Genomic DNA, 16,164 nt, shown 5'->3' on the forward strand with positions numbered 1-16,164 from the left:
CAAACATTATAACAAAGAGCGTTGATGATGAGAACTCGCGAGCCCAGAATCCCTAGTCTGGAAAACAATAGTAAAGACCAATAAGCCGAGAACATCAGTGTGCTGTGTGAGAAACATGTATGAAAGTCTGCACGGAGAGCTAGTGTCCACCAGCACAGCATCACAGATGTAGTAAGGACCCAGAACACTGCAGAAGCTGAGGGACACCGAACAGACCCGAAGCCCAAGCGGGGCACCGGCCAGCACGACCCAGGCGCCACAGCCCACCCCCAAAGGCCTCAGGCTTCCAATCGTGGAAGCGAGAGGCACTCACCCCAACCCAGTGAGCTGGGTGAAGGGACGGGACAGTGGGCACGGAGGGAATGCATCACACAGGCCAACACAATACATGTGTCACGGTCTGCGGAGACAGGCCGTGTGGTGGTGTGTGTGATGGACCCAGGTGCGTACACAAGTGAGTAGACGGGAGTGAACTTAACAGAAAGCGAGCCTTTATTATGGCTGAAGACAAAGTGTACAAACAAAGCAGGGATAGCGTGACTAAACTAGACTATAACTAAACTGGGAAAACTAGTACTGTGACAAACTAAGAAGACTCAGAGACTATGGTGATAACTGCAAAGACTGACCGTGAAAACATGGAGGTGGGAACACAGACGACGCGACACAGACTGAATGAATGAAACACAGAGACTAAATACACATAAGGGATGATCAAGGGAAGTGGAAACACATGAGGGGAACAGATGATACACATGAACCTAATGACAGGACTGGGAAAGTGAAACTACATACACTGACATTAGACACAGACTTTCAAAGTAAAACAGGAAACATGGGGATTAGACGTGACCTGAACTGAACATAACCACACAGACATGACGCATGACAGGTAGACGCACGGACCAGGGAGCCTGAATACAGGAGGAGATGACACAAACAACTAAGAAACAAAGGACTAAACAGCAACCTCGAAATTAACTAGATGAACTAAACTAGGGCACAAATGAATACCAAAATATATAAGAACTCAAACACTGGGTCACAGACCCAGCCCATGACAACATGGGAGGCAGATCAAGGAAAAGGGAAGGGTGGGGAGCCAGAGTGCCAAGTCAGACAGAACTGGCAGGATCTGGCAGTCTCCCCTGACATATCCTGCATTAATCCAGCCCCGCCCGGGCGGTCGACGCAGCCCCCACCCCCAGGACTCACACCAAGCTGGACCAACCCAAAAGCAGTTTTTTAGTTTTTTAAAAAATTGGATAAATATATATTTAAATCATGTATGTTATCCAGCTTCCTGATTGGGGACATCTATAAATTCTTAAAGTTAATTAAGTACATTTTCCTCATGCCTGATTGGTGTGAGCCCCACCTATAAGTGGTTTAGTGAGTTGCATTAAAATTGATGGAAGGTGGAACAGGAGAAAACGAGGCAGTCGCAGATAGTCCGACCACCATCCCAGCCCACCCTCACCACTTACAGTGAGTCGTATTCTGCTCTGCATCAGTATAGTTATGACTCGTATGTGTCAGTGTCAGTGCACTAGTGCTGTGGATTAAAAGAAGCGAGACAGGTGCGGTCATACCAACCCGTTGAGAGATAGTAAAGAAGAGGCAGAGTCATTGACCCCCCATCCTCCCGCAGACCCACAGATCCGGCACCCAGAGGAGTCTCTAGCCCGCCCCCACCAGCGGAAGAAAGAGGGCAGCCCAGAGCATCCACCCGGGAATCTCCAGAGAGACAGAAAGTAACCGATGAATTATGACCGGCGGTTACATCTCCTGCAGTAGTTGCGGTCACAGAGGCGAGGCAGAGGAAAGCAACCAGAAAGGGGTGGAGCTACAGAGAAATCAGGGAGGGGGTGAAAACAAGCCCACCAGACCCACGGCTGGGCCCGTACGTGCAAACTAAGCACAGTCGGCCAAATCAAACGTAATAAATTTTTTAAGGAGGCAGATACTCTTTTCACTATTAATGCTAAGTGATTGCTTGATTTTCTAATAATAAGTATTATTTTCTTGGCAATGGCTGAAGCAGTGAGTGTGGGTTTAGCTCTTTTGGTTGGAAGACTAATTGCAGTTGTCTCACTGAGGAAGCACAAATGAGGAGATAGAGGAAAGCTTTTGAGTTGTTTCAAGCCACGGGTGAACACACTCATAGCTCACTGTAAGGTGGTAGAGAATATTTTGGCTGTCTAATCCAAATCTTTGGAACAGATTAGAGGCTGACATGAACTTTTACCATGAAAGATGTGATGAAGACGTGAGATTCCTTTCTGCTCCCATGTTGTAAAGTGAAGTGTTGCTGTTAAACTGAAAATCTGGATTGTCCCAAATGAGTGAGAAAGCACAGGGTTCAATTAAGGAACTGTATCCACACAATGGCTGAAAAAGGAATTAGGTTACTACGTTTGTCCTGGAATACTAACTCTAAATAGTTCACCAAGTCAGTCACTTTGTTTTTTCTGTAGTCATATCACCAAAAAGTTCACATAAAGCTCTCTGGTACAGGAAAAAGTCTGTCTAAAACTCACATTCACCCACTAACTCAACAGTTATGTCATTAACCTGTCTTTTCAGGAAAATTTTGGCCTTTTAAATTTCAATTTTATTTAAATTGAAACGATGCACCTTCTGTTTTCTTCACCACTTACGGTCATCACAGTGGAGCTTCTTAGCCACGATCTTCAACTAGGCCATCAGAGATAAATGGTTTAACTGTTCTGACTGTGAGGCTATAACAGAAACAACAGTAACACCTAAATTTCATAAATGGTACTAAAGTACAGTTTACATTTACAGTAATAGGGTGACCGTGTAGTGTCCACTCCATGGACAAAGACTTGACACTTTTTTAACATTTAGAAAAACATGTTAATTATCTTCCGGTTTCATTGTGTGATTTATGATTTGAAGTTATTTTCAAAGGCCTTTATTTTTGGGGTAAATAAAGGCCTGCTGAGCAAGTGCTTAAAAGAAGTGTACAGACTTCATAAGACACAAGGTTTAACACAACATTACCACAAACGCCAACCTGTTGGTGGCAAAGCTGAGGGACGACATATCCTTGGCTGACCAATCAACTGCCAGCAGCATGGCTAAAGTCATCCAGAGAATGATATGAACCCTGCATTGCGGACTGCATTCTTTCTGCCAACACATAACATTTTATTTTGAGTCCCTTGACAGAGAAAGTTTGGAGCAGCTTGTAGGTCAAACATTTTATCAGTCAGATCAGACCGCCAGCCTGTCCATGTCCTCCTCTGACTGATTTTGTTCAGCTGTTCACTACTCAAAGTAAGTCCTTATTAGCCTCTTTTATTAAATGCTAATTACGCTTCAGACATCAGCCAGATGTTTGCACACTGCAGCTCTCGTGCTCTCCAGATAGCAGCTGTATGTGTGTGTTTGCGTGTGTGTGTGTGAGAGAGAGAGGAGGTGGGATATTAAATGAGTCTCTTAGTCACCTGAGATTGAACTGTGCCATAACAGTGATGGAAATGTGCTGTTAGGGGGCTCAGAGCGTTCAGCTTGTCTCCTCATCACTCTGCAGCGTGGCTGAGGACTTGGACAGGGATTACACACTTCAACATTTGGAGATGAACTAAAGAGAAAAGTGAGGTGTTTTTGTTTCCCCAGCTTTGGGGTTTGGAGAGCCCAACACTGAGGCAGCGAGTCCTAAGGCTGAGTCACTCGCTCCTCTTGGTTACACTGCTTTGTGTTTGTGTTTGGGTCCCTGTTTGTCTCAAATTACACACCTGACACCCCCCCCCCTTCCCTTCAAAAAAGAAAGAAATTCTGACCAGTACGTGTTTTCTTTATGACACAAGCAACCTCTTCCTGCTCCGTAAATCCAAAAATCCACCTCTGGCTTACAAGTGTAGCAGAAAATAACTTGTGCAGCGAGCTGCTGAACAGAAAGCAGGCACAGCCATTGTGTATGTCAGTGGAACTGAGCTGGAATTTTAGCGAACTCCCCTTCACTAAACTACCACCACCCAGCATGCAGCCAGCTCTGCCTTCATCATCACCCACCTGGTTAGCAGCACCCACCCCCGCCCCCTCAAACATCAACTCGTCTGCTCTCCACAGCAGGCTGCCAGGCCCGGGGCTGGGCCACAGGATGGAGGAGCAGGAGGAGGATGGGAGTGTGTTTGTTGGTGTTGATTAGAGGATCAGATCTCTAATGATGCCAAGTGGTGGTGGTGGTGGGAGGGCAGTCTCTTGACTCCGGTCCAAAGGCTTTCGATTTGAAGGTGTGCTGAACACTTGGAAAAGCGCACACACGAATACACGTAATGATGAAGAGCGTGGTAGGGGAGCAGCTTTAAAAAGATACTTTTGATTGATTGGCAGATTCTTCACGCAGCAGCTACACTTCTTTACCCTGGTGAAGGGAATAAGTTGACCTAGACCTGTGCTTTGAGCCATCAATTGCAGAGGGAAAAGAAATTATACACAGGATGTAGCATACACAAGCTGGAGCCTCATAAGAGGGAAATGAATGCCAACATCTCACCAAGCACCACGTAAGTTGTTTTTTTGGGTTAAATCTGGAGTCAGCCAGTCATCAACCTTTATTCTATCCAAAAACTGATTTTTGAATTTTGATATATAACGTAGAGCACAAGGAGTGCAAATGAGTCATCCATGACTTGTTATAACAGCAGTAGAGCAGCCAAATCTATATACCACACAATGTGACGCGAACAAATCACCTAGGTACTGTTATACATGTGCTGGTGGTCAGAAAGTAGAGGTTTTTATGTAGAAGTTGGTTGGCAGTAGTGGAGATACAGGTTGGTAGAGGTCAATCCCTGGCTGCTCCAGTTGCACACTGGAGCAGCCAGGGATTGACCTCTACCAACCTGTATCTCTTTGGCATGCACTGCCAAAGTATCCTTGGGCAGGAAACTGAGCCCCAAGTTGCATCCATCGATGTGCGAGTGTAAGCTAAAGCTCTGAGGTGTAGAGTTAAAAAGGACCTAAGTGAATGAGGCGTATTGTAGAGCAGAAAAGTGCGATATAGAACCATGTGTTTTGGTACAAACCAGCCAAGTGTCCCAGTAGCTACCAATGAATATGGGCTCTGACGGTGTCCCACTCTGACCACTGAGCCACCAAATGTGGAAGAAAGTGGCAATCTTGCCCCCTGCCTGGCCTCAGTCAACTGGTGCACAAGTGTCAACTTCAACAGGGACTTCATTACACTGTTACTGTTTGTGGCAACAGATGGGAAATGCTGAAATAAAGAAAGAAGGATGTGGTTCTTCAGAGCAAAAGATTGCTGATTGGAGAAACCAATCTGCACATTGTGAAATGGTATCATAACCACTCAGTGACTCCTCTAAGGAACTACTTTGGAGTACCGAGTTGGTGACGCTGAGAGGTGGGACAGCAAGCAAAGGCAAGGCAAGTTTATTTGTATAGCACAATTCAACAACAAGGTGATTCAAAGTGCTTTACAGAGACATTAGAAACAAAAACAAATAAAAAGCATGATTTAAAATTGATTAAAACAAACAAGCAAACAAACTAACTAATTAACAAACAAACAAAACAGTATATAAAATCAAAACAGATAAAATCAGAACAGTAGATAAAATCTGTAGTTAAATGTAAGTTTTGAAATTTAAGCTTAAAAGTGTGGATTTGGTGCTTTATTCAAATGCAGCTGAGAACAGGTGAGTCTTCAACCTGGATTTAAATAAACTGAGTGTTTCAGCTGATCTGAGGCTTTCTGGGAGTTTGTTCCAGATATAAGGAGCATAAAAGCTGAATGCAGCTTCTCCGTGTCTGGTTCTGACTCTGGGAACTGATAAAAGACCAGATCCAGATGACCTGAGGGATCTGGAAGGTTCATACTGGGTCAGGAGGTCACTGATGTATTGTTGCCCTAAACCATTCAGAGCTTTATAGACCAGCATCAGGACTTTAAAGTCTATCCTCTGATGGAGAGGGTAATCACCTGGTTTCCCTGCCCTGCTGTGATTAGGTGGTGGGGATCTGCTTGATTCCTTGATTGCACTGTGGCTGATATTCCACTTGCTGGATATGACCGTTGTGATAGAGGGGCTGATAATATGCTACCGCCTTGGTAATTTCTCACACTTGAATGTTTCAGATCATCAAAATAATTGTAATATTAGACAAAAAATAACCCAAGAAATACAAATTTCAGTTTTTAAATCATGATTTCATTTGTTAAGGGGAAAAAATAAATTTAATAACTTTTTGTGCAACCCTGTTAATCACAGTTAATTCATAACTTAATATATCAACATGGCTCCCAAAAAGTACCCCTCACCCCCAGACGGTTGTGCCAGATGGCTACCCCTGAGCCTGGTTCTGCTGGAGGCTTCTTCCTGTTAAAAGGGAGTTTTTCCTTCCCACTGTCACCAAAGTGCTTGCTATTAGGAGGGTCATCTGACCATTTAAGTTTTGTCTGTATTATTCTAAGGTCTTTACATTACAATATAAAGCGCCTTGAGGCAACTGCTGTTGAGATTTGGCACTATATAGAGAAAACTGAATTGAAAAAATGTAACCAAATAGAGCATAATGTATCGCAGAATATATGGTCACATCCTACCTAGCATAAACTCACTAAAAAACACTTATAATGTTGATGTGGGCATTTACACCCAGATGTTCTTGAAAACTTTGTGAACTCCTGATGTAAATAATGACTTATGGTGACAGTAAATGCAAACAGTAATTTTGTAAACAAGAAAACCAAATGGGGGAATCTTCAAATGAAGGACTTGAGTTATGTAAAGTCCTTGTTCACACACTTCCTCCAGGAAATTATGACGTTTATTTAGGCCCGATTCTGTTTTGTCAGTCTCTTCAATTCATCTTCCAAGTAGCTGATATTGTTCCATTATACTCTTTCATAAATACTATAAAGTGTGCAGTGGGGGAGCGGTGAGTATTTCAGAATAAAACTTGTCAAGTCTCTTCTTTTTTAGAAAGATTTTCACCATCAAACTGAAAAAAAAAAGCTTATAATTACCCACATATGTCTGTCTGATGTCCCATCTATTACTCGGAACGTGTGCAGAGGAAGTCCAAACCTGTGGAATGAAGTCTAAACTCCTGTAGATCTCATAATGTGGTGTGCAGTCCCCTTCTTTCTTCTCCTCCAGCTGTGGAGCTTCAGGTAGTACAGAGCCTCCATCCAAGCCTTTAAAAGAGATTGTCCAGGTCTGGTCAGGAGACAGGGAAGAGATGCAGTGAGTGAGGGCGACCTGAGGCACGTGGCTACGCTCCACATTATATAAATCCACAGCACTTTTATGGGCTCCATCAGGGTAGAGATCTAAATCTGGGTTAACAAGCAGAGCTTACCGCTAAGAGTCCAGGGCACGAGAAAAGAGAAAAAGTCTCCTGTCTGAAACTCATTTCCCATAAATCATCTCGGCTCACACTCTTTGAAGTGGCTTTCTTAGAGTTTGGACAGGAAGTGTCGGGCTTAGGGGTTTTTTTACAACCCAAAGACAGAGAGGGGAGGAATGAGGAAAGGAAAGGCAAGGAAAGGAAAAACAAGAGAGGAGGAACACATATGTGCTGTGATGCTCAGAGCAAGTAGTAATCCACACATAAATAGAAACGCTGCGCAGCATGCAGAAGAATATGTGCTAAGCCCGGTTTGGACTCTCATTGTTTGCTGCTTGTCATCTTCTGCGGATGCAGGAGAGGAGGAGGAGAGGGGAGGAGTGGCGCGGTGTAGGCTCCCTGCCAAATGCAAATATTGTGGAATAAATGGCGGTAAAGCTCAACCGTTGCCACTTTGCACCTAAGCCTGTGTTGAATTAACACTGCTATCATAAACAAAACATTATGTTAACGCGGCAGCGGGCTGAGCATCGACAGATGGGTAAGAGCATTAGGGAGATACCCGCCAAAGGGTGCTTTTCACCTCCTGTTTGGGCTATTACAATTCACAGGCGAGTCATGGCTGCAAAAGCGCCCATGGCATATGGCCCAGTAAATATTGACTGATATTTTAATTACCCTCTGCATAATCTAATAATTAATCACAAACATTACAGTTTCACCTTTACCCGGTGCCGCTTTTAAACAGGCACAGTCACTTTCTGTGGATTAAGAGTTTTTCATATTTTTAATGTGGCGGCATGGAGCAACACTCTCCTAATGAAATGCCTTCCGGTGCTTTCATTGAATATGTTTTTCTCAGCAAATGTTTCTCTCATCATCTAATCAAATGTTTTCTTTTCTATCACAGTCTACATCTGAACACATATTTGTGGATTTTAGGGCACATTTTACAAATCCGACTGGCTTTCACATGCTTGAAAATAATATTCCCCTGAATTCTATATCCAGGCTGGAGAGACTGGAATTGGACCCAGGACCCTGTGGACCTTCTTCAAAGCGGCCTAAAAGGGAAGCAAACCAGCTCCTAATGACAGACTACATTATGTTGATGAACCCCAAACAGAGGCCTCCATTGCTTTGCAAGTCTATTAGAGAGAGAGCTCTAGATTTTCTGCCTTTTCTGTGCTTGAACCACAACAGGTTTCAGGTCATGACTGCAGACTGTATATAAAAAATGGAAGTAGCACCCATTGATTTTGCAATTCCACATTTAAAAAAAGTCAACACTACCACCATGGTGGGTTTATGGCTTCCACCATGGTCTTATTATTACTGTCTTTTCAACGTTGGAGTTTATTTAAATAAATCCTGCATGTGTATCCTGCAGTCTGGAGACTGACTTGCGTTTAGAGCCAGGGCCAAGTGGCCACCTGAGGAACTGCACGGATGTAGCTGCAGATCTGCATCTCGGACAATTAGCAAAATGTAGGCTCATTTAAAAGCTGGCACAACATTTGAGCGCATTATTTTATGAAAGCAATATTTTCTTTGTAACTGCAGAGATGCATAAAGTTGAAAACAACAGTTTTTTTAACAGATATTTTTTGTTGTCTGAAACAAGCACACAAGCTTACTGTCACGGCTCAACGGCACGAGGGAACAGGGATGGACACAGGCGCAGAAACCAACCCGGAAGCGAGGTGACAGAAAACAAATGATTTATTTCCGCCCACAGGTAAACAAAGGTGAAACACAAAGCGACGCCACCACACTAGTGGCGCGTAGGATTCGTCGGTGATAATGAGGGCGACCTAGACACCTCTAGGAGACGGCTGAACAGCGGGGACAGCGGGGAGGTAGAAACAGGACTAGGTAGGGGCCGGGGGCACTGGAACAAGAGGAGATCACGATCAGAGGGATCCAGCAGACAACCAATAATCCTCCGCAGTTGAATTGAATTGCCTTACTTGGTTTCAGATGGAGGGGACAGGTGGAGCGGAAAACCCGGAAGCGGTCGAGGCGTGGGGAGGCAGGCAGGTGAGCGGTGGGCCGGCAGGCCACGTTGTGTAAGCAGCTGGCGGCCCAGGTCCAGGGGGACGGGAGCGAGGGGAACAAGATCTCCACTCCGGGTGCTATCGCTGAGGACAAGAAAAGACAGGTCAGTCATCACACGGCGTTAAGACAAGGTTTAGGATGCTCCACTGAACTAACATGGGAATAGCAGATACTCAGGCGATGAGTGGTTGAGAGCGCAGGTCTGATATACCGCTGGCACGATTGCTCACAGGTGGTCAGCCAGGGAGGGGCAACCGGACTCCGCCTAAAGGAGGAGGAGCCGCTGTCTGAGACCTGCAGGTGCCCCACCAGACCATGACACTTACTCTATCTACACTGCTGCGAAACAGTCATTGGCCCACCTTAAAACATAAATTAATTGTCATTAATCACTTCTTTTCTGTTGACTCAATAAATGTAACTTTTTGTGATAGCTTAAATCATCATTTAGAAAATACATTTTCTATTTACTCAGGCTATTTTGGATTAATATTAAAATTTGAAGGAATGCTTTTTCCCAGCACTGTAAGACAGCATTGTCCTCTGGGTAAAACGCTGCCTATGAAATGTGCTCAAAATCCCCAGACTTAGCAGCAGGGTTTTTTTTTATTGAGTTTACTGTGACACATAAATGTTTAACGGGGCTTTTGGAACATTTCAGTCCAAATAAAAACATTTAACACACGTCACAGGAAGCTGATGAATGATGATGTAAGTTGGGAAAATGTTCTAGTGCATAAAATCATCAGGAGGCAAGAAAAGTCTAAATATTTGGCCAATCAGAAAAGAGAAAATACAGGAGGAGTTTCAAACACTGACACTGCACTCATTTTTCCACAGTACAACAGGAGCATCTGAGTGTGCTGCATTCATGTCTTGCATTCTGTAAAGGGGTCGTATGCAAAGAAAAGCTGGTGGAGCTAAGCTCAGAAACTGGGCTCGGAGTCAAAAAACGAGATACAACACCCTCGTGCACACACACACACCTGCAGGGTGCACAGCAGCATCCCACTGTCTTCCAGGAGACACAGAGGGGAGGGATGTGGAGGAGCGGGTGGGTGGATATGCACCGGGTCGCCACATCAAACTCCTCGCAGGCCAGAGGAGTTCAGAGCAGGCATGTGTAACACAGCGATTCAGCATCCAGCAACTTAGCATGCAAGAGAGGGCGAGCAGATGAAAACCAGCGAGAAGCACGCAGAGCCTTGCCAATCTTTTCGGAGAAGGCGGCAGCTTCTTCTTCTTCTCCTCGCTCTTGTTGCTGTTTCTAGGCAGGCTGTTAAAACATTGAGTAACACATTTGAGCAACAGTTGGATGGGTGGAAACCTGCTGTGTATATTGTTCTACTGTGATTGCATGAAATTCCCCTCTAATTGCTCTTGTTCCTCCACACAGGCCAACAGCTGATATTGAGAACATCTGAGAGCTCTTAGTGTGTGTGTGTGTTTATGTGTGTGTGTGTTTATGTGTAGAGTTGGAGGACAGCCTGGAAAATTAGGCAGCAATGTTTGACAGGTTGGACAGCTGATTGTAGCTTTCACCTGCGACTCGGTGTAGGTGGGCATAGAGGGGTCCATAAAGGTGCCATATGGAGACCATACAGACCAAAAGTGACAGGAGACTCTGACAGACGTGCCCCCGACTTCATTTAAAGACATACATCTGATCTTTTTCTTCTGAACAATGCTGTGCTGAGGATTATTATCTTTGTAGTTTTGGAACGTTTCCTCTTAATTTGTCTTTGGAAGATGAAAAAAGTAAAAGCCTGAAAAGAAACGCAAAGATTTAGTTTGGCATGAGAGTGGTGCGGTTAGTGCTGCACCACCCACAGAAAGCAGGTCCTGGGTTTGAGTCCCCCATCTGGTCCCTGTGTAGAACGACATAGCGTTTGACAACTCTAAATCATCTCTCTCTGTGACAGGCTAGAACCTTTCCAGGTCGCCCTCTGTGGCAGGATAAGCCCCCCCCCCCCAAAAAGAAATCTGAAAAAAAAAATCTGAACTGGATAAGAGTTACAAAAAATATAATGCATAATTTTTTCCCTCCTGTTTCTAATAAACTTCCATTGTGCGCATGACATAATCTATGCTTACACAATGACAACCTCTGTGTCGAGTTGTCATTGTGTAAGCAGCTCTATTTAGGTGAAAGTAGCATCACCAGACTGCAAACAAAGTATTGCCTCAGAATCCTAAACCTTCAGAATCTTTAGCATCAGCGTCCTCGGTCAGTCTCAGCCCTCTTTAATAATATTAACAGAAACTAAGGTGACAACACTAATTTAGGGCTGGCTGTGGCTCGGGAGGTAGAGCAGGTCACTTGCTAAACTGAAGGTTGGTGATTTGATCCTTGGCTGCTCTCTGATGTGTTCATCGGAGCAGGAAAGTTAGATAGAAAGCACTCAGGTGTAGGAAAAAACTGCTCAGTAAGACTAGAGCTATATGCAAGCACATTACATGATGTAGTACAAGACCACTTTGCTTCCATTTAAACTCAAACTGTGACTGAACCTTCAGCTACAGCTGAGGCCAAAGAGCGTCAGGAACGCCTCACTCTGTTGTTAGAAACATATAGAATGGCAGAAAAACTGTCTGAAAGGAAGAAATAATAACTTCAATTGCCGTCCTCTGATCAGACAAATGACTGGACGAGTCACATGCTGGCTTTAAAACTTTGGGAACCTCTTCTTTAACTCCTTTCTATAATATTTGAGCACATCCAAGTCTGCAGACCCAAGAGTTTCTGTACTCATAGAAACTTGTATTTCACTGCCCTCTGCTGGTTGATTAAGAACGGTTGACACTCTGGTCTCACACAGTCCAACACCACTCTGAGTTCTGATTTAAGAGTCTTAGCTTGGTATGCATAACAATTTTGAGACCTCTTCTGAAAGAAGACATGACACCAGAGGTCAGTTAATAAACAACAATATTTAACAGAAACAATTCATTTTTCTTTGAAAATATTCCTTTTGAAACGTCTTGATGTATTCTCAATCATCCAGGTAAGTAAATCTTCAAAAGTTGATTCTGTTCATCTGGACGTAGCGTTTTGTGGGAGAAACGTTTCGTCACTCATCCAAGTGACTTCTTCAGTCTCAGCTGACTGCAGGTTTCCCCAAATCTTATAAACAGTACATTTGCATAATGACTGAAACCAGCCCACTGAAGGGACAATGGGCTGGGAGGTCAATAATGGAGGACATCTAAAAGCTGACGTGTACCGTAAATCTATACATACGGATCAGCATTTAAGGTTTGACTCTCATCATCCACTGGAGCACAAACTGGGTGTCATCAGGACGCTACAACACAGAGCGAACACCAAAACGTTTCTCCCACAAAATGCTACGTCCAGATGAACAGAATCAACTTTTGGAGGTTCCTTTTGAAATTTACTATTTAATGATGGCGGAAGTGGGTCCTTGGTTCAAATCCACCTACTGGCTGGGTTTTGTCTGTGTTCTCTCTGGCTTCCTCCCATAGATGTGTATTTAGTGAACTTGGAGCTTTTACATTGCAGATAGGTGTAAATGGTAAATGGACTGATTCTTATATAGCACTTTTCTACTCTCCCGGAGTACTCAAAGCGCTCTATACAACATGCCACAATCACACCCATTCTCACAAGCATTTTCTCTGTACTTAGCGCTTTCTGACTACATTCACACACACATTCATACTCCGATGGAAGCATCGGAGAGCAACTTGGGGTTAGTATCTTGCCCAAGGATACTTGACATGCAGACTGGAGGAGCCAAGGATCGAACCACCATCCTTCCCATCAGTAGGTGACCTGTGAATGGTTGTCTCTGTGTTAGCCCTGTGTCACATTGGAAACCTGTCCAGTGTGTTCCCCACCGTTCATCCTATGGCAGCTGGATCAGGCTTCACCCGACACAGACTATACGCAGTCCTGTGAAAAAGTAATTTCCAAAGATCATAGTAATTTGATCTTTTTTAAAAAAAAAAAATTTTTTTATTCTTTTTTAACAAGCAATAAGTGGTAATCACTGTAATGAAATCAGTTCACTATAACAATCAAACGATGGAAACTAGTTGGAACTAAACTGACTTCTCAGCTAAAAGGCTTTTATTTATTTATTTTTTTTAAATCACAGTTTACTCATTTATGCATGAAGGTAGGTCCTCTTTGTTCAAACAGAGAGGCTGTGAGCTTCAGAGTAAGCATGGAGCCAAGCTGCACCCAGCAGGTGAGAAGCTCCATAGAGCAGATACTCCTCACATGACCGCTGGTCAGTGCTGGGCCCAGATACAGGCATGAATCGATGCCCGGCTTTAAATCCAAAAACCACCATCACCACACAAAAGTGAACGAGCTCTCCCTGTGATGTCAATGAACCTCATGGGAGTAGGTCAGATCTTACACAGACAAATGGATAAATCAGAACTTTAATGTTTACGCGAGACAAATCATTTTCACTATCAAAGAAGGACATGGCCACTGCGACATCAGCCGCGTGAGTTGAGGATCACTCCAAAAACAAGGGTTTGACAGGAAACTGGAGTGCATGTAGTGTCTGTTTGGTCAGCTGAAAAAGATGAAAGAAAAATGAAAAAACCCAGAATGTTCAGATATCAAACTTTCCAGGTTTATTTCTAGAATACATCTTTATATCACAAAACAGTCTCCAAAATGCAGACTAGGATCTGTATATAAACTGTACAAAGCAAGGCACTATACACTGAAAGAATTAAAAATCAAACATTTCATCATCATCCTTTGTTTGCCTTTAATCAGGTCTGTATCTGTCCCACAGTAATGACACTGTCATTCATATCAAGAGCTTCATTTGATCAGTAAACAGCAAATGGTGATCTGTACAGCTGGAACATGAGACACAAACCTCTGCAACATTTATTATACACTTTATTTTGTTAGGTTTTCAATATCTGTTGAGTTTTTTCTTTTTTTTTTTTAAAAACATTCTACATGGATGTAATATAAATATAATTTATTTTTAATGCACAGACATACATAGCAGAGAGTATCATGTGGAGGGAGTTCAGCAGGCTGACAGACCTGCCGACACCAACATGGCTGCAAGGCTGACAGTGTAAGGTGCTCCTGCTCAAAGTACACAAGTACATACATTAACAGAGTGGGAATTTACATGACTGCCATTAAAACATGCATCCACTCACAATCCTCTCCTACAACCAAAACACTGGAGTATCTTTTCCCCACACATCCAGGCAGCCCCACCCTTGGAGTCTGAGTTTTCTGATGACATCAGCAGCGCCCAGTTTTTCATCATTCAGAAAAGTCCTTTGGCTTTCTTCAAGTTCATCTGCTTCCAGCCGGGCAGAGCGCCGAACTCCTCTTTGCTCATCTCCAGGGCTCTCTGTGGGATCAGTCACACTCAGAATCAAACAGACACGACGCTCTGCTGCACACACTGATCGCAAACTCAAAGTACTCAGTCCTGTAGCCTGCACTGTGCGTGACAAACATCTGAACACATTCATGCATCAGTGAAGTTAAAGACGCATTCGATTTTCCAAAGTGCTCACAACTCCAGGATTCAGTTCACACGCGTGTGAGTTGTGAGTGAACAGCCTGTAACCAAACATGCTATAGTAGAAACACGGTGTTAGAAAGGAGAGAAAATGGGTGACAATGCTGAACAAGGAGTGAACATCCCAAATCAGACAACTCACCTTCCCATAAGCCCCCACACCCTGGAGGGTGGAATCAGTGAAACAGGTAAGTTCATGAAGGGACAAAAGGAGCGAAACATGACACCATTAAAAACAAATGGAAGAAGTTGGAGAGTCAGAAGGAATGAAAGGAGGAATAAACAAGAGAAAAATCGTTAAAAAACAAACAGAAGTGAGAAGTAACGTTTGACTCATACACTGTCCAGCTGTTTGAAAAAAGTCAAACTACACGCTGGCTGCAAAGATGCATGACCTCAGCTGAGAGTCACAGATAAGGAAAAGACAAACAGAGAGGATAAGATGGAGAATCAAAAGGTGCAACAGCAGTACTCATGCTCTGGGGAAGGTTGCTAACATTCTGGGTCATTAAACCAAACCAATGACTTGAAAGACAATTTCCCTGAAGTGCTGACTGAGCTGCAAAATTAGGAGGCGATCCTGTCTTGGTTCACCACAACAAGCAACTACTTAATGTACTGTATGCAGCACTTCAGTAGAGGTTGTACTACCTGTTGTTGCCTATGTATGAATGAACTTAAAACAACTTAAAAACAAAAAAACTGAGGTTCCTTCCTGGTGCTTCCTCACCTCCTATGACAGATTTTCTGGAAAATTAAAAGGCCGCTCCTTCCCTAAGTGCCTGTCTTGTGCTCTCTTACAGTGTTTTACAGTAGTGAATACTAACATTTAGTATTCTAAAACTAGACTACAGTCGATGTAGTCAATCTATGTTGTGACCGGCACAACAGAGTCCAGAGAAACTCTATGAGGACAAAAACTTATGTGGCTTCAGAGCGGTTAGCTCGTAATGCCCAAGTTACCAGGTAAATTAATGCTGACCATCATTAGCTGGAGGGAAGCTAGAGCTAATAAAGCCCTTCTGGCCAAATTTAAAAGTGGAGGGCTGACATCAGCAAGTAATTTGATTCATGGTGGTGACCTAAATCGACCCAAGGCTGTTGTTCTTCTGACTGAAATAAGTCAACTAACTCACAAGCCAACACAGACCAACTTTACAAAAAAAGATTGTTGTCAGCTTAGTTGGAAAATGTTTTCTTAGAGACTTTTTGACAAGTCATT

General features: G+C 43.6%; 1 protein-coding gene and 1 long non-coding RNA gene across 6 annotated transcripts in view; both read right to left on the reverse strand.

Annotated features, from left to right (window-relative positions):
• Positions 1–5,582: 5,582 nt before the first annotated feature.
• LOC146701204 (uncharacterized) lies at positions 5,583–9,701 on the reverse strand. Of its 2 annotated transcripts, none has more exons than XR_014922365.1 (3): positions 9,559–9,701; positions 9,315–9,485; positions 5,583–7,214 (listed from the first exon to the last, which is right to left on the reverse strand). It is a non-coding gene; the product is annotated as an uncharacterized LOC146701204 (long non-coding RNA). The 2 variants fall into 2 exon arrangements; XR_014922364.1 differs by lacking the exon at positions 5,583–7,214 and adding an exon at positions 9,049–9,235.
• A 4,292-nt stretch (positions 9,702–13,993) lies between these two features.
• Positions 13,994–16,164, reverse strand: part of svila (supervillin a) — a 59,472-nt gene continuing 57,301 nt past the window's right edge. For 3 of the 4 annotated variants that reach the window (XM_085467529.1, XM_085467528.1, XM_085467531.1), the window contains 2 exons: positions 15,085–15,105; positions 13,994–14,768 (listed from right to left, as the gene is read on the reverse strand). In XM_085467529.1, the coding sequence (XP_085323655.1) occupies positions 14,682–14,768; positions 15,085–15,105 (108 nt within the window). In that variant the 3' untranslated portion in view covers positions 13,994–14,681. Of the gene's footprint in view, positions 15,106–16,164 lie in introns of all 4 variants that reach the window. The other variant, XM_085467530.1, reaches the window with a different exon arrangement.

This window comes from Copadichromis virginalis, linkage group LG9, assembly GCF_057382275.1.
Source record: "Copadichromis virginalis isolate Kocher_CV1m ecotype Utaka linkage group LG9, C_Virginalis_male_GT1.1, whole genome shotgun sequence".
In the NCBI taxonomy this organism is placed as follows: Eukaryota; Metazoa; Chordata; class Actinopteri; order Cichliformes; family Cichlidae; genus Copadichromis; species Copadichromis virginalis.